The sequence below is a fragment of the Electrona antarctica genome, assembly GCF_951216825.1.
Source record: "Electrona antarctica genome assembly, chromosome: 17".
In the NCBI taxonomy this organism is placed as follows: Eukaryota; Metazoa; Chordata; class Actinopteri; order Myctophiformes; family Myctophidae; genus Electrona; species Electrona antarctica.
The window spans coordinates 25,801,420-25,820,633 of NC_136798.1; the positions used below are offsets into that span (position 1 = coordinate 25,801,420).

Genomic DNA, 19,214 nt, shown 5'->3' on the forward strand with positions numbered 1-19,214 from the left:
AAGCCAGGGGTTAAAGGGAAAAACACTTTGGTAGAGGTTTGGGTTGTGTAGTTACCTTGCCGTGATACAACTCCAAAGGTGGACAAGCAATCTAAAATAACTGACTAGAAATTGACTTACATTTTACAGCGATCTAATCTAGCGGTTTCAGACGATTTAATTAGCCTAATCAATGGAGCAACCATTTTTTATTTCTTGTCCACCTTTGGAGTTGTATCATGGCAACCTACTGTAAGTACACAACCCAAACCTCTACCAAAGAGTACTTGTAGTAGTTGACATGTTATGTTTTTTCTTTTTTCTTTATCTTTCCTCCATGTCTATTCTGATGCATTATTTGTTATTCATGTTGCAAATTGTGAATAATCCAAATTCCTTATACATTAGAATGCCTTCTACTCTTTTTTGTTATCCCAAATGTTATTTGGGTCTTTCATATCTGCTATGTACAGTATACTATATGCAATATAATACTTTGTACATATCACAAACACAATTCAGCATTTTCAAGAGTAAAACAAGTTTGACTTTTCAGTGACATTCTTGTATCTTTCTTTCTCTCACTGTGGGGCAGTCACAGTCACACCTGACACCACCACCCATTTTAAAAACACTTTAAATGGTTATTTGGCAGTGGCACCTGCAAAGAATTACATGGGCTGCTGGGCTCCCATGACTTGGCAACTGATAAAATGTAGGTATATCCATAAAGATTCTTGAACACTTCCACTTAAATACATGGAAGCCTTTTTACCAAAAACAAAAAGCACAAATATGGTAGGTTACTGCAAATAGTTTGTAGAATAGTTTTAATTCAGTGAACCAAAAGTAGACCTTTGGAAACGTGACTCTACGGTAGCCACAATCAGAATAAACAAACAAACAAACAAACGAATAAATGAATAAACAAACAAACAAATAAATGTGTGTGTGTGTGTGTGTGTGTGTGTGTGTGTGTGTGTGTGTGTGTGTGTGTGTGTGTGTGTGTGTGTGTGTGTGTGTTATAGTTACAGAGCTGTTACTGTAGGTATGTATGCCTGCACAATGCACATTCAAATCAAACTCGCAGCAGGACACACACCAAAAGATGTGGGTCAAACTCAGAAATGATCCTGACGCTAGAGGTCACTATTTGTCATGAATTGTGACCCAATGACAACCACTTCCTGTAGCTGTAATACCGCGTCAGCTGAGCATGAGCACTGTGAGGTGCAGCTGAAGCCACCATAGATACACACACACACACCGCTTGACATATGGAGTGCCTCTACCTGCTGTCTGTCGCCTGTTTCTACAATGGGTGGCTCGGATCGACGATTTAATAGGAGACATCTATAAACAGAGGCATCTTAACGTGGAAACCACCATTCGTGCGCCGCGTATGCGCATATTTATTTACTCAGTGCACGCAGTAGCCTGGCTGTGACAGCACATCATCATCATCACCACCACCACGTCCACCCACCATCATCATCAGAGAGCAGCAGCCATAATAATTTGACAGGTATGTCTGTAAACGCGGTCAGAGACCCCGTTGTGAAAAAGAAGCACGTTCGTTTCGCCAGCGTTGACGATGAGGAAGACAATGACGACCTGGAGGAGGATACGTTGTTTGACAAGAGGAAGGACAGAGGTCTGAAGAGCGCGCTGAAAGCGGTCCGAGCCAAGAGGAGCTCCAGGACTGGCTCTGATGGGGTTCAAATCATCAGCACCACCGGGGGAGCGTGCAGCCGCTGGATGGTCACCGTGGCCCTCTGCACATCATTCCTAGGATTGGTAAGCAATTCAGGACATGTTAAAGTGATCATTGAACACAAGCTACTGACTGTAGCAGTGGTTCTTCTCATTCTCAAAGTGGGGTCCACTGGTCCAGCCAGTCAGCCAGCCAGGGGGTGGGGTTAAAACAAATGTAATACCCAAGAAAGCCTATGGCTTGTTTCCATTGGGGTCCCTGACTCCCTGTAACTCCCTCTAACCCCATCTGTACACTCTCAGGGTTATGGGAGTCCTAGCCATGGTTCACATGACGCTCGTACATGTTTCAGGGCTATGGGAGTCCTTAAAATGAAAACGTTTGAGAATAACTGGGCTACTACAGACATGCTGTCATGCATGTCAGTTATGCTCATGAATAAGACTAATATATTATTATTGGGCTTGTCACATCATTACAATGAGAAATAACTGAGTTGAGAGGTCGGCAGACTCTCCACTCAAACCTTTTGAGAGTCCAAAGTAATATAGGTGTGCACAAAATAAAGTTTACATTTTGCTCACATTATTGAGCACTTACTAAAGCAGGTCTGTGGATCAGGGGGATGGGATCGGAAATTAGATTCTTAAGTATGTGAATGAAATGGTAATTTGAAGTTAAAACTAATCCTAATCACACTGTCACACAAAGGGCGCCATTTCAGTTTAATTTAGTCACTGATAAGGAACAAAGAAATAGCCTACCCAAACAAGGCAATACCTACATAATCTAACAAACACAATTCAATTCAATTGAGAAAACATACGTTTACATTGCCAAAGCAAGTGTCAAAAACACAGTAACCTTTATAACAATGAATGTCTTTGTTTCCCCGCCTGAACAGGGAACTACATATGGGAATGTTACTACCGTAGGCTATATCCGGGTCCTTGCAGGACTATTTGCATAGTTGTGAAACTTGCTTGTCAAGATGACTACCAGATGTAAACTGATTATAGGTACCGATTACCCCTCCATGCAAGCCAGTTTTTGTCTTCTACCTTCCTCAGGCAGATTCGCTGAACTCACATGGCCTTCAGCATGGTTTAGCAACACCTGCCTCACACTAATAGTTAGCTAGGCTTATTATACTTGGCCATTGGGCAAATATATTTAGGACTTCTAGTGCCTAGCTCAAGTGTACAGATAGCTCTTCACCATGTGCTTGCAGTAGTCAAACCAACAAGGCTCATGTTCATGCTCATTGTTCTAACCATTAGAAGCCCCTGGCCCTGGAGTCCTGGACCAAAACTCTTTGTGTGCCAAACCATTGTGTGATAGGAACTTTTTCATTTTACATTAACCACTTGAACCCTAGAATCCCTATAATGAGGAGAACAAAAATAGCAGATCTACAAGCTGACAACGTGTGCTTGTACGTTTGAGAATGACTGGGCTACTACAGACCTTGTCAGTTATTCTCATGATTAAGAATAATGTATTATTATTGGGCTTGATAGGGTTGTTTGTTGGCATAATGAATTAAGTCACATTATAATCATTAAAATGAGGAAAGAACTGAGTTGAGAGGTCGGCAGACTCTGCACTCAAAAAAGGATCAGACCACATCATGCTGGGATCAGACCACAGAGTATTGAAGGTTTAATTTGTTACAGTATGTCTGAAAAATACACAAAACATTAATTTACAAACAACAGTGATAGTCAGTGAAGCTATCTATGAAAAGGTTTCATCTGCAACACAATCTTATATAGGCTATGTACAGTAGTGTGGGTCCCCTGCTTCATCTCTCTCATTGAAGACCCCTCCATTAGGGCTATGAGCATCCAAACCATACATAGATAGGCCAACAATTGTGTTTCTTTTTTACAGGGGATGAGTATCTCCATTCTAGGCCCTACATTTGAGGACCTGGCAGTGAATGTGCACAAGAACATCAGCAATATCTCCTACATCTTTGTAGGCCGTTCAGCGGGGTACATCGGTGGCTCCCTGTTGGCAGGGCTCCTCTTCAACTGCATGAACCCCCACCTCTTGCTGGGTAAGGCCTGTTCCACTCATGTAACCAGACCATAGGAGATCTCTGCCTGCCTACGTCGTCTGGTCACAGCTAAATTAAACGTGGGGGCGTAAATTGGGTGGAAACAATCCAGAATAAAAAACAAACCACAAAATTACCGACAGTAGAGCTGCAATGAATGTTTTCTTATTACTTTCTTGATTATTCTATTGGTCAGTTTTTCGAATAAGTGTGTATTTTATATACCCAATGCATTTGCATGACATTTTTAACACATGATTGTGTTCAGCTTACATTTCATATCAGGCACCACATGTACTCCTGCAACTTTTACCAACAAAAACTTTTTTTTTGGGTAATTGATTCAATCAATTTGTTCAATTCAATTTCATTAAAGTGTCAAATCTCAAGTGTCAAATCTCAAGACACTTTACATATAGAGCAGAAAACCGACAAAGATCCTCCCAGAGCAAGCAATATTGCGACAGTGGCAACGAACAACTCCCCCTTAGAAACGCCAAGCAGAACCCAACTCTAGGACTCTAGGCCTCGACCATGTTGGGGGAGAGAGGGGGGGGAATAGAAAGAAAGAAATAGAAGAAAAATAGACAGGGAAGGAGATACAGGCAAATACAAGTAGTAGCAATAACAATAATAATGGATGTAATAGTGTAAGAATATAGTATAGTATAGCAATGTTGTCAGAGGCTCCGGGGAGTGGCTCCCCGGATGTTGAGTTAGTGGCAAGCCTTACTGGAGCCTATACAAGCACTACTGGGGAAACAAACCCACACAAACACAACAAAGGTGAGGGGTTGGGTGGAGGGGTCACACAACAAAGGTGAGGGGTTGAAGTAACTCTTGCATCCTTATTTTGCAGAACCAATGCATATCATTTACAGTGGTCATTCATATCTGGTACGGCATGGGTTGGTATGGCAGAACACATAATCAATGGCTAATTTAAGAACTAGAATTTTATATACTAACAGTAAGACCTCGATCTAAGGGTGGCAGCGGGGGCAGTGTCTTGAGTGAGTGTGCAGGGTTTGATGAGGTCAGATGAGGTCAGACAAACATATGGAATGAATTCTGTATTGGCCATATATGGAGCGTGTCACGAGGCATGACTGACAGGTTTTGCAGGTTTTCATAGTAAACTTTTATAGCAACTATGTATAGCAACGTTGCTATACAGTAACATTTTTGAATCCTTGAATGTTAGCACTTAGAGGAGCTTTAGTTCATTAAAACGTGAAAAAGAACATTTATCTGGAGACTCAGAGAGAAGAACAAGAGCTCTTTCATAGAACAGGAGCTCTTTTCATTGTTTCTATAGATACAGAAAGAATTAGTGCATTGTTTAAGCCAATGTGAAACTTTGGCTTTTAACATGGGAGGAGATTTTCAAACAAAGTCTGAAGAGGAATGTTGACAGTGACAACCGAGTATCCAAAATAAATAAGAATAGAAAGAACTAAGCGTTCATCGGACCCAGTTTCATCAACATAAAGCTGTTGACTATAGGGACATATCTGTCCACATCCTACCTGAATATGAGGGGTTCAGCACCAGGGTGCACCATCCTGTCTGATTCGATTGTCTTTGCCTGTCATAATAAGCATTCTTTAGGTGGGGGCTAGATTCTCTATTTGACACTGCAGCCTACATGTGGGATTGTCAGTCAGATATAATAATTTGCTGGGCCAGATATTCTAGCTTGGTGGGACTCACGGACCACCTGTTGTTGTACGGTATCATCAGGATTGGTTGCAAAGAAAGCAGTGTTCATCATGGGTTCAAGCCCCATATTGAAGTTAGATTTCCCCGGACGATCAGTAGGCGGGGATCACTGATTGTCTGGCTACGCTAGACTTGGTTCAGATTCAGATTCAGATACCTTTATTTGCCATTTGTGTATACACACATAGGAATTTGCTTTGACATAACATGAGTGCATTCAATTCTTTTTTCACAAATACCAACAGACATAAGACAACACCGTGCAGGGAAATAAATATAAAGTGCAGGGCAGTAGTTCATAGTGCATCAAATGTTGCCAGTGATTAAAGTGCCGGTGTCACTAGGAGGCAGGGGTGGAAGGGAAGCCAGAGTCATTGAGCAGCCTGGCAGCTGACGGGGAAAAAACTTTGTCTGTGGCGGGCTTTCGTAGCCTTCAGCAGCCGCAGTCTTCTCCCAGAGGGGAGCAGGGTGAGGAGGCCGTGGCCAGGGTGGGAGGAGTCGGCCATAATCTTCCTTGCTCTCTTCAGCGCCCTGGCGTCGTGCAGGGACTTGGTGTTCTCATGTTTCATGCCGGGTAGTTCACACAAAGAGATTCTATAATCTCAGTATACACACCTGGTTCACACTAGTACTATACAGTATACACACCTGGTTCCCACTAGTACTATACAGTATACACACCTGGTTCCCACTAGTACTATACAGTATACACACCTGGTTCCCACTAGTACTATACAGTATACACACCTGGTTCCCACTAGTACTGTACAGTATACACACCTGGTTCCCACTAGTACTATACAGTATACACACCTGGTTCCCACTAGTACTATACAGTATACACACCTGGTTCACACTAGTACTATACAGTATACACACCTGGTTCCCACTAGTACTATACAGTATACACACCTGGTTCCCACTAGTACTGTACAGTATACACACCTGGTTCCCACTAGTACTATACAGTATACACACACCTGGTTCCCACTAGTACTATACAGTATACACACCTGGTTCACACTAGTACTATACAGTATACACACCTGGTTCACACTAGTACTATACAGTATACACACCTGGTTCACACTAGTACTGTACAGTATACACACCTGGTTCACACTAGTACTATACAGTATACACACCTGGTTCACACTAGTACTATACAGTATACACACCTGGTTCACACTAGTACTGTACAGTATACACACCTGGTTCACACTAGTACTATACAGTATACACACCTGGTTCACACTAGTACTGTACAGTATACACACCTGGTTCACACTAGTACTGTACAGTATACACACCTGGTTCACACTAGTACTATACAGTATACACACCTGGTTCACACTAGTACTATACAGTATACACACCTGGTTCACACTAGTACTGTACAGTATACACACCTGGTTCACACTAGTACTGTACAGTATACACACCTGGTTCACACTAGTACTATACAGTATACACACCTGGTTCACACTAGTACTATACAGTATACACACCTGGTTCACACTAGTACTATACAGTATACACACCTGGTTCACACTAGTACTATACAGTATACACACCTGGTTCACACTAGTACTGTACAGTATACACACCTGGTTCACACTAGTACTATACAGTATACACACCTGGTTCACACTAGTACTATACAGTATACACACCTGGTTCACACTAGTACTATACAGTATACACACCTGGTTCACACTAGTACTGTACAGTATACACACCTGGTTCACACTAGTACTATACAGTATACACACCTGCAGCCCCATCAGTGAAGTCCCCTTCTGTGATACAGCCTGTGCCCTCTGTGACCCACGGTAACGGTTGGGCACATACAGAGTCAGTGGTAGAAAGTAACTAAGTACAATGGGTTAAGTTAAGTACTGTACTTAAGTATAATTTTGAGGAATTCATGCTTTACTTGAGTATTTCCAATTTCCAATACTTTTACTTCTACTCCACTACATCACAGAGGCAAATATTGTACTTTTACTCCACTACATTTATTAGAAAACCTTAGTTACTTTGTAGATTTTGATTATTATTACAAAATAAAATTAGCCCTATTATACATTTCGTCCATTTGAAAATAGCCGACCTACAAGCTCACAATGCATCGCGATGCATTGTGAGCTTGTAGATCTGTGAGCTTGTAGATCTTCTAAATATTTGTATACATTTGAAAACTTGAAATGGCACATTCTGCATAGTGAGTACTTTCTACTTTTGGTACTTTAAGTACATTTTGATGCCAATACTTTTGTACTTTTACTCAAGTACATTTTGAATTCCGAACTTTTACTTGTAACGGAGTAGTTCTACATTGCAGTATTTATACTTTTACTTGAGTAAAACAATTGAGTTCCCACCACTCAACATAGTGCAACATAAACATATACCGAATATAAGGCTGAGCTCACACCTTTCATGCAATTCTCTGTGTTCGTTGGGTGTTGTGTCATGGCCGCCCAGCGGCCCAATGCATTTCCATTGGAAAAAAACATAATCTTATATTCAGACCAATAGGGTACTGTGTGTAGTGTAGTCATGTAACCATTCAGTGTTTACTACAGTGACTGCTGGTGCTCTGCCATTTCTTATTTAATCACATGATTAAACCCATGGTACTACTGACTATGGTTAATGACTATGGTGCTGACTATGGTTAATGTCCCTAGAATGAGGACACAACCCTTGTGTGCTCCTTTTGGGCATGTCTTAATAGATGAAAATACATCTCTATATGCTTACAATGCAATGCATTGTGAGCTTGTAGATCTGCTATTTTTTGCGTCGTTTTTGGTGTAGGGAGAAAAAGGAGGGGACCAAGCATGCACTCCTGGGGGACCCTGGCCAACGAAATGTACTAGGTGTAAGAGTTTAAATGCATTATAGGGTATCACAATGCAGTCCATCAAGGTGTTTCATTATTGTTAGTGTTTGGAGGTTGCTCTGAGAATAATGAAGGCTTTCTCTCCTCTCTCTTAATTAATGTTTCGCAGGGTTTTCCATGTTGGTCACAGCATTTGGAATGTGTGCTATCCCTTTCTGCCAGAAGGCTCTTCTCCTCACTGGGCTGATGTCCAGCATTGGAATATCTATGGGTGTTCTGGATACAGGTACGAACAATCTTTGGTTGTGTTCGGCAGGAATTTGGAAACCACTCTTTAGCAGCACTTCATCAAATATACTAATAAACACAGATTAATAATACTAGAAAATGGAAAAATTGTTGATATTAAATAATCACTGTGTTGATAGAGTATAATCATTTGGACAACGGTTTGATTAATGTGTTTCCTCTGCGGTCTTAGGTGGGAATGTACTCATCCTGAACACATGGGGCGAGCAAGCCGGACCCCACATGCAGGCCCTGCACTTCAGCTTCGCAGCGGGGGCCTTCATGGCACCGATAATAGCAAAGTTACTCTTTGGGACAGACATGGGTAAAAATAGCAGCATGGGCGTCACCCTGTCCACTCTTGCAAACGCCACTGGACTCAACGCTGCTGCTGCTGCCGCACCTCCTGTTGGCACGAGAGAAAAGGTGGCCATCCGATACTTCCACAACAAGGAGGGCGCCCTCACCTCCATGTTGGCGTACATTGTGATCGGGTCCTTCGTTCTCCTCATCTCCATCCTATTCTTCATCCTCTACGCCCGTGGCAGCCCGTCGCGCGACAAGGCCCGCGCCGCCTCGGGGAAGCCTCTGTTTGCGCGGCATCACACGGCGCTCAATGTCCTGCTGTTCGTCTTCTTCTTCTGGTATGTCGGTGCCGAGGTGGCGTACGGCTCTTTCATCTTTACCTACGCCAAGGACTATGCCCACATGGACGAGCCTCAGGCCGCGGGACTCAACTCTCTGTTCTGGGGAACGTTTGCGGCCTGCCGCGGCCTGGCCATCTTCTTTGCGGCCTGCGTGTATCCGGGCACCATGATCCTCCTCAGCCTGGTGGGCTGCACGCTCTCCTCGCTGCTCATCTGCCTGTTCAGCCGGGAGCGAGCGGTCCTGTGGCTGGGCACGGCCGTGTACGGCGCCTCCATGGCCGCCACGTTCCCCAGCGGCATCTCCTGGGTGGAGCAGTACACCACGGTGACGAGCCACTCGGCCGCGGGCTTCGTGGTCGGTGCGGCACTGGGGGAGATGGCGTTGCCCGGCCTTTTGGGCTTCCTCCTCGGGAAGCTGCCGGAGCAGCCACTGCTCATGTACCAGTCGCTGCTCAGCGCCACCCTGACCTCCATCCTCTTCCCCGTCATGTACAAGCTGGCCTCCGCCCCCGACGACGGCACGCAGCGCGGGAAATCCCGCGCCAGGGGGCGACCCGACGCGGACGACAGCGAGTACCGCCAAGCGCTGCTGGACTCGGGAGCCAACGATGAGGAGGAGGAAGAGGAGGATCACAGGGACAATGAGGCGGACCTGTGGAACGATGCAGACTTTGAGGTCATTGAAATGGATGATACTGCCGGCCTCATGAATTCTCCACAAAAGGTGACACCGTCCTCCCCGGACGGCACCGGGATATCCGGGATCAACCCGGGAACTGTCCCCTCCACTGTCCAGGTCACTGAAACCTCGGGTGGGGGCGGGGCCCCCTTCTCCGATACGGTGTCCTTAATAGCAGACTCACCCAGACGCAAACTGCTCTTCACGTTGGACCGAGAGAAAAGAGACTAAAGCCTAATATATACACTGTCGTACAACTGTGTTGCTCGCTGAAGTACCGCAGTCATACGACAAAGTATTCATTAGTGATGATATGGCATCTGTGGGCCCTGTCCGCCTTCCTGTGACTCCTAAGTGCTGTTGAGACATTACTAGAATATAGAAGAGCCATTTTCTCTTGAGAAGTGTGTGTGTGTGTGTGTGTGTGTGTGTGTGTGTGTGTGTGTGTGTGTGTGTGTGTGTGTGTGTGTGTGTGTGTGTGTGTGTGTGTGTGTGTGTGTGTGTGTGTGTGTGTGTGTGTGTGTGTGTGTGTGTGTGTGTGTGTGTGTGTGTGTGTGTGTGTGTGTGTGTGTGTGTGTGTGTGTGTGTTCATTCGCACTTGTCAATGTGTTGCTGTTGAGAAGTGAACTTTTAAAAGTTTGCACCACACTCCTGCCGTTTTTGTGCAAGCCTGCTGATTTAAGACATCTTGATGACGACGCTGAAATAGCCGAATTCAGAACGATTCACATTACGGCGTGTTGTGATCCTGTAGGTCTGATACTATCATGTGACACAGTCATGCAACAAGCGATTAATCAGCCATTACTGTGTGCAACAATGTCTGCACTCTTCATCATTTGACTTTCCTCTCTGACAGAACGGTTTGAATTATACCACCACACATTTAGGCTGTTTAATTGGGTTTCCAGGGTTCAGCTCCATAGTAGGTATGACTACTTCAGTGTTTCTGAATTGTGTATTTGTTAAGCTGAGTCTAATGGTTGCCCTAAAAAATGTTTTCCCTGTCCCATGTACAGGAGTCTACAGAGTGTAGCGATTTGTTTTGTTGACTTGTCTAATGAATAATGATATTTAAGTTAAGATTCTCGGGTCGAAAGATGATTTTTTTTAAGTAAAATAAAAACAATTTAGATTGTTTACCTAAGAATTGGTAATTTGGTCTTTTACTGAATTGAGTCTCAGTATGTTTTTCTTTTTCTTTTGAACTAAACCCAATAATGTTTGTTTGTTTGTTTAAAGCTGCACTTGGTAACTTTCATGTTCTACCCCGGATTCGAACCTAGGTCTTCTCCCCAAGTGTTGACATTTTTACCACGATGTTCTCAGTACCCAAAATCTCGGCCACTCACTCACTTACCACTTACACTTGCTCACTCCAGCATGGCATGCTACGGTGAAATTGGTGACCTACTGAAATATGTGACCATCTTGTGGACTTAACATAACTTTCATGGAGGTCTTTAAATACATGGCCTTAATAGTGCTAGATAAAACTCTGCTAATAAACAAACCGCAATGATTTATTACATTATGTGATGTCTACAGCCGGTCATCAATTTCACCGCAACATGACCATGCTGGAGTGACCCAAGTGTGAGTGAGCGAGTGGCCGAGATTTTGGATATTGGAATTCAGCTATCCAGTCAAACTCTAGTCAAACACACAGACTACTGTACAGATAATCTTTCTTAGCCTGGCGCGGCCAGACTCATAGCGAGGATTCACTGACTCTTCCTCCCCGCATATGGCTAAATTATTCTGGCCATATAGGGTACAAATTTCAAATTGTGCTACTGTTATCTACTACAAATACTACCAGTAAGACGCCTGAGGGTGTGCAAGCATCCGCCTGGGTGATAGCAGACTGCCGGGCGAGCGATGGAGCTTTGGAATGGGGGGTCAGATCACCATATCCGCCTGGGTGACAGCAGACTGCTGGGCGAGCGCTGGCGCTTTGGCATGAAGGGGTCAGAACACTGAACACTGTTAAGTGTTTACTGCAGTGGTTCCCAAAGTGGGGTCCGGGGACCTTGAGGGAGTTCCAGGGGGTCCCCAGCTAAATGATAGTTTGGAACCAAATGGACCCTTATGGGTCTGTAACTCTGAGAGTGTACATTTGTACTCTCTGAGTTAAATTAGATTTTACAATATAAATTGTGGTCCCAGAGATAGAAATGCCATTAAATGGGGGTTTGTAGACTAATATGCATGTCAAACTGGGGGTCCTTGAAATTAAACGGGTTGAAATCACTGCTAGAGCCGTACAAATCTTCTCTTATGGGGGTTCCTGGCATATCTTTTCAATTGACTGGTTATCACACTGACCTTCCTAAACCAGCCATTTACCTACGATTTATATTCTGTCCCTCAATATCTCTGCAGAATTGTAATGTGAATGACCACCAGTTAGAGCTGAAGATTTCTGAGAAAGCCACAAGGTATGATGCACTATGAGATGGTGGCATATCTAGATTAGACTGATTAGATCTACATTAGATGACACAGTAATCCTAAAAATGAGATGTAGTTTATAGCTAGAATTTGGTAAGTTTACAAGTTATTTTGAAGGTAGAAATATACTGCCATAAATAAAATACATTATTTACAACAATACCAGTAAGACGCCCTGAGGGCGAGAAGCAACCTCGTCCTAAAGGGCGAGGTCATGTGCACACATCCGTCAGGGTGATGGCAGACTGCTGGGCGAGCAGCGAGTGCTGGCACTTTGGCATGGGCATGATGGGGACCGGGGGTCAGATCAACATAATCCAATGAATTCTGTACTGTACTATATATGGAGCATGTCTTGAGTGTACAGGGTTTTATGAGGTCAGATCAATATATGGAATGTCAGAACAGGTCAGCGCCATATATGGAGATCTAAGGGTGGCAGCGGGGGCAGTGTTTTGAGTGTACAGGGTTTGATGAGGGCCCAGGTAGGGCCAGGCCTTAATTTTCGGGCCTGTTGAGAACTCTACTTTTCACCAGCTGCCGGGCCGCGGCTGCATTAATAACTTTGGGGCAGGCCCGTCTAGAGTTTAAAATAAATGGACAGGTATCAAAAGGGAGACATTGAAGAGGAAGGATGGATGAGGAAGGATCAACATATCACACTGATGCTGCTGCCATACAGGAACTGACGTAGGCACGGAGGAAGTGACGTCAAACGCTCTCTCTACGTTCCGGCCGAAACTGCTAAACGTTTCACCATGGTTCCGTTTCATATGGTATAATAATGCAGTGGTTCCCAAAGAGGGGTCCAGCTAAATGGGCTATATGCAGCCAACACTAACACGTTCAGTTTGGGCCACCGAAACGCTTCCGGTCGGCTGACCGGAAGCGTTACGGTGATAGCCTGGCTCCAGCCATGAATCGCTAGCCACGCCCATTAAGAAAATATGTTCTGCCGATATAATGAAGTGAAACGAAATGAAAATTCAGACTGGGTGTCAGGCTACAGCTAAATGATAATTTGGAACCAAATGGACCCTTATGGGTCTGTAACTCAGAGAGTGTACAAATGATCTGGAACCCACCATTTGTACACTCATTGATTGATAATTTTATTAGACAATAAGTTACAGTACAGGGTACAGTAACGCACATTTGGCCAAAAGGACATCACAGAAGAAAGACCTTGCGGTCTTGTTTCCATCCGGGTCCCATGCATGCATTCACAACAACATCAACAATAACAACAAAAATTTAAATATCTCAGCAAGACATTCAATCTATGTACGGGTTGGAATTGAAATGAATTGGAGAGGGGGGAATAGAGTTATGGCTTCTGTTGATCGGATGACAGTGACAGGTGCATTTTCAGTCCTTTCTTAAAGGAAACTAGTGATTTGTTAGTTTTAAGGGAAGGGGGCAAGGCATTCCACACCTGAGTGGCAGTGTTGTGGAAGGTGAATTTACCCATATTTGTTCTAAAGATTGGTGGTACCAGATCATTATTCACACTCCCTCTAGTGTTGTGGCTGTGGGAGTTGCTTACCTTTTTTAGGTAATCAGTTAAGTAAATGGGCACTGATGGCATGGAGGGCAGATCTGCATTTACAATTTTGAAAGTCAGTCCCATTTTCAATTGCTTGACTCTGTCTTCTACCCGGAGCCAACCTATGTTATCAAAATGTGTTACAAACAGGTGGGTCATGGGCCCTACTCCTAAAATAAGTCGGATTAGTTTGTTTTGGGAGGTCTGGAGCTTAGTTTTTTGTGCCATTGAGATGCTAGAGAACCAGGAGGTGCAAGCATAGTCAAACAAGGGCTGAATAAGAGCTCCAGCTAATGTCCTGAGAGCTCTCTTGTTAACAAAGGAGGAGATTCTCCCCAATAATCTTGTCCTTTGATTTACTCTTATGGTTACCTGGAATCATGAGTTAAATTAACATTGGTTTTACAATATAAATTGGGGGTCCCAGAGATAGAAATGCCATTAAATAGGGGTCCGTAGACTAATGCATGTCAAACTGGGGGTCCTTGAAATTAAACGGAACCAAATTAATTAAACCACTTGGTTCCATTTGTACACTCTCAGGCCTCATTCACACGTACCAAACACCAATCAAGCAAATGTTTGGTCGTTTTTTAGTTTTTTTGTCACATGGTTTGACCAAACATTTTTGTTTGATGAGGGGGCAGGGGCAGAACACCACCAGCAATCGGCAATCAAACACAAATGTTTGATCAAACCATGTGACTTCTATTGGAAAAGCATTTTGTGGTGGCCCAAAAAAACAAAAAAACGACCAAACATTTGCTTGATTGGTATTTGGTACGTGTGAATGAGGCCTCAGGCTTCGTACACACATAAAGAACTGTGCTGTGCTCTGCCTGTGTTTCATGGCCGCCCCAATGCTTTTCCAATGGAAGTCACATGGTTTGACCAAACACTTGTGTTTGATTGCATCACACACAACTGTTTGGTCAAACCACGTGACTTCCATTGGAAAAGCATTGAGGCGGCCATAAAACACGGACAGCACAGAGCATGTTCGTCTGATATGGGCGTACGAAGCCTCAGAGTTAAATTAACATTGATTGATTGATTACATTATAAACGGGGGTCCCCAGAGGGCCGGCCGCGGATAGTTGGCACAGACGGACAGCCAATGAAACAAAGCCTTGTCTTTTTTGCCAGGCAGTTTTGCCATCCTTTTCACCCAATCAAAACTTTTTTTTGTAGGGGATTTGGAGACAGGAGTTCGATTCCCCCTCATGTAAGATATATTAATAGTTAAAGTTAGTTATTGATCAGTTAACTGCCTGGTAATGGCATACCTGGATGTAAAATATTAAAACATTATTTTGAGTTATAATTGTATACCACTGTGTTTGTGACTTACTATTTTCTATACTGCTTATATTTACATTGTTAGTACTATTATGATTGAATTTGGATGAATTATTTCCATCTAGATGACCAAGTGGGGTCGGGGTCCCCCAGGGGTCCTTGAGGGAGTTCCAGGGGGTCCCCAGCTAAATGATAGTAACCAAATGGACCCTTATGGGTCTGTAACTCAGAGAGTGTACAAATGGAACCAAATGGACCCGTTGTTTCCATTTGTACACTCTCAGAGTTAAATTATTGAATTGAAAATATAAATTGGGGGACCCAGAGATAGAAATGCCATTAAATGGGGGTCCATAGACTAACGCATGTCAAACTGGGGGTCCTTGAGATTAAACGGCGGCGCAGGCTAATTAGTGTCACTGTCAATTTGGGGGTCCTTGACAGTAGTAGCATGCCAAAGTTTCTAAAACTATGAAACATTTCAAAGATTCCTTTTCAGGCAAACATGTCCACCGTAAGATGAACCTAAATAGGTTTGAATGGGGATTCTAGGTGTAAGTATGTAGGACTAGTAGCATGCCAAAGTTATAATTATTTTCGGACGGCATACTATAAAGATCATGAAAAAACGACATACTATAGTTCATGGCTTCGGACGGCATACTATAGCATGTCGTTTTTCATGATTTTGGAGGATTTGAAAAAAAGATGAAAATCATCCATGGTTTGGGACGGCATAATATATTATGTCATATTTTCTGGACACTATGTCAGAGCCAGGACTTGAACTTGCAGCCTCCTGATTACCAGGCAGGCTCTGTACCCAGTGAGCCACTGTGCATGCTGTTCTTAAAAGGCCGAATAGATAATGACAGAAGAGCCAGAGACTTGTTTCCATTGTGGTTCATAAACATTCGAGCGTCTAGAGATAAATAACAGCAAAAGAAACAATAGACAAATCTCCTGTTGTACTCAAAGGGAACAGCAGACTGCAGGTAGCAAGTACATCAGTGACTTAGCACACTGGCGGCATGATCTGGAGATAGTGGGTCAAAACCCCACTCAAATCTTTACTTGCCAAAATCTGCCATTGACCCCCATTCTGAATTTAAAAGCACTATATTTCTAAAACTATGAAACATTTCAAAGAATCCTTTTCAGGCAAACATGTCCACCGTAAGATGAACCTAAGTAGGCTTGAATGGGGATTCTAGGTGTAAGTATGTAGGACTAGTAGCATGCCAAAGTTTGTGCTATTGCCATTGAGAATGCATTGGGCGTTAAAGTTAAATAACTCAGAAACTACAAAACATTTCAAAGTAAAAAGTTCTAGCATGTGTCTCCACAGTAAGCTGAATTATAAAAAGTGTGAATGGAGTTTCTAGGTGAATGTGCTTTTTTGACGTGCCAATATCTGCCATTGAGCCCCATTGTAAAATTCTCAAATTTGAAAGCACTATATTTCTAAAACTATGAAACATTTCAAAGATTCCTTTTCAGGCAAACATGTCCACCGTAAGATGAACCTAAGTAGGCTTGAATGGGGTTTCTAGGTGTAAGTATGTAGGACTAGTAGCATGCCAAAGTTTGTGCTATTGCCATTGAGAATGCATTGGGCGTTAAAGTTAAATAACTCAGAAACTACAAAACATTTCAAAGTAAAAAGTTCCAGCATGTGTCTCCACAGTGAACTGAATTATATAAAAAGTGAATGGAGTTTCTAGGTGAAAGTGCTTTTTTGACGTGCCAATATCTGCCATTGAGCCCCATTGTAAAATTCTCAAATTTGAAAGCACTATATTTCTAAAACTATGAAACATTCCAAAGATTCCTTTTCAGGCAAACATGTCCACCGTAAGATGAACCTAAGTAGGCTTGAATGGGGTTTCTAGGTGTAAGTATGTAGGACTAGTAGCATGCCAAAGTTTGTGCTATTGCCATTGAGAATGCATTGGGCGTTAAAGTTAAATAACTCAGAAACTACAAAACATTTCAAAGTAAAAAGTTCCAGCATGTGTCTCCACTGTAAGCTGAATTATAAAAAGTGTGAATGGAGTTTCTAGGTGAAAGTGCTTTTTTGACGTGCCAATATCTGCCATTGAGCCCCATTGTAAAATTCTCAAATTTGAAAGCACTATATTTCTAAAACTATGAAACATTTCAAAGATTCCTTTTCAGGCAAACATGTCCACCGTAAGATGAACCTAAGTAGGCTTGAATGGGGTTTCTAGGTGTAAGTATGTAGGACTAGTAGCATGCCAAAGTTTGTGCTATTGCCATTGAGAATGCATTGGGCGTTAAAGTTAAATAACTCAGAAACTACAAAACATTTCAAAGTAAAAAGTTCCAGCATGTGTCTCCACAGTAAGCTGAATTATAAAAAGTGTGAATGGAGTTTCTATGTGAAAGTGCTTTTTTGACGTGCCAATATCTGCCATTGAGCCCCATTGTAAAATTCTCAAATTTGAAAGCACTATATTTCTAAAACTATGAAACATTTCAAAGATTCCTTTTCAGGCAAACATGTCCACCGTAAGATGAACCTAAGTAGGCTTGAATGGGGTTTCTAGGTGTAAGTATGTAGGACTAGTAGCATGCCAAAGTTTGTGCTATTGCCATTGAGAATGCATTGGGCGTTAAAGTTAAATAACTCAGAAACTACTAAACATTTCAAAGTAAAAAGTTCCAGCATGTGTCTCCACAGTAAGCTGAATTATAAAAAGTGTGAATGGAGTTTCTAGGTGAAAGTGCTTTTTTGACGTGCCAATATCTGCCATTGAGCCCCATTGTAAAATTCTCAAATTTGAAAGCACTATATTTCTAAAACTATGAAACATTTCAAAGATTCCTTTTCAGGCAAACATGTCCACCGTAAGATGAACCTAAGTAGGCTTGAATGGGGTTTCTAGGTGTAAGTATGTAGGACTAGTAGCATGCCAAAGTTTGTGCTATTGCCATTGAGAATGCATTGGGCGTTAAAGTTAAATAACTCAGAAACTACAAAACATTTCAAAGTAAAACGTTCCAGCATGTGTCTCCAAAGTAAGCTGAATTATAAAAAGTGTGAATGGAGTTTCTAGGTGAAAGTGCTTTTTTGACGTGCCAATATCTGCCATTGAGCCCCATTGTAAAATTCTCAAATTTGAAAGCACTATATTTCTAAAACTATGAAACATTTCAAAGATTCCTTTTCAGGCAAACATGTCCACCGTAAGATGAACCTAAGTAGGCTTGAATGGGGTTTCTAGGTGTAAGTATGTAGGACTAGTAGCATGCCAAAGTTTGTGCTATTGCCATTGAGAATGCATTGGGCGTTAAAGTTAAATAACTCAGAAACTACAAAACATTTCAAAGTAAAAAGTTCCAGCATGTGTCTCCACAGTAAGCTGAATTATAAAAAGTGTGAATGGAGTTTCTAGGTGAAAGTGCTTTTTTGACGTGCCAATATCTGCCATTGAGCCCCATTGTAAAATTCTCAAATTTGAAAGCACTATATTTCTAAAACTATGAAACATTTCAAAGATTGCTTTTCAGGCAAACATGTCCACCGTAAGATGAACCTAAGTAGGCTTGAATGGGGTTTCTAGGTGTAAGTATGTAGGACTAGTAGCATGCCAAAGTTTGTGCTATTGCCATTGAGAATGCATTGGGCGTTAAAGTTAAATAACTCAGAAACTACAAAACATTTCAAAGTAAAAAGTTCCAGCATGTGTCTCCACAGTAAGCTGAATTATAAAAAGTGTGAATGGAGTTTCTAGGTGAAAGTGCTTTTTTGACGTGCCAATATCTGCCATTGAGCCCCATTGTAAAATTCTCAAATTTGAAAGCGCTATATTTCTAAAACTATGAAACATTTCAAAGATTCCTTTTCAGGCAAACATGTCCACCGTAAGATGAACCTAAGTAGGCTTGAATGGGGTTTCTAGGTGTAAGTATGTAGGAATAGTAGCATGCCAAAGTTTGTGCTATTGCCATT

The 19,214-nt window shown here is 42.5% G+C and overlaps 1 protein-coding gene across 1 annotated transcript; it reads left to right on the forward strand.

Annotated features, from left to right (window-relative positions):
- Positions 1–1,159: 1,159 nt before the first annotated feature.
- Positions 1,160–11,089, forward strand: mfsd4b (major facilitator superfamily domain containing 4B). Its single transcript, XM_079525487.1, has 4 exons — positions 1,160–1,776; positions 3,587–3,755; positions 8,495–8,611; positions 8,807–11,089. The coding sequence occupies exons 1-4, from the start codon at positions 1,507–1,509 to the stop codon at positions 10,168–10,170; spliced, it is 1,920 nt and encodes a 639-aa protein (XP_079381613.1). The 5' UTR covers positions 1,160–1,506; the 3' UTR covers positions 10,171–11,089.
- The last annotated feature ends 8,125 nt before the right edge of the window (positions 11,090–19,214 follow it).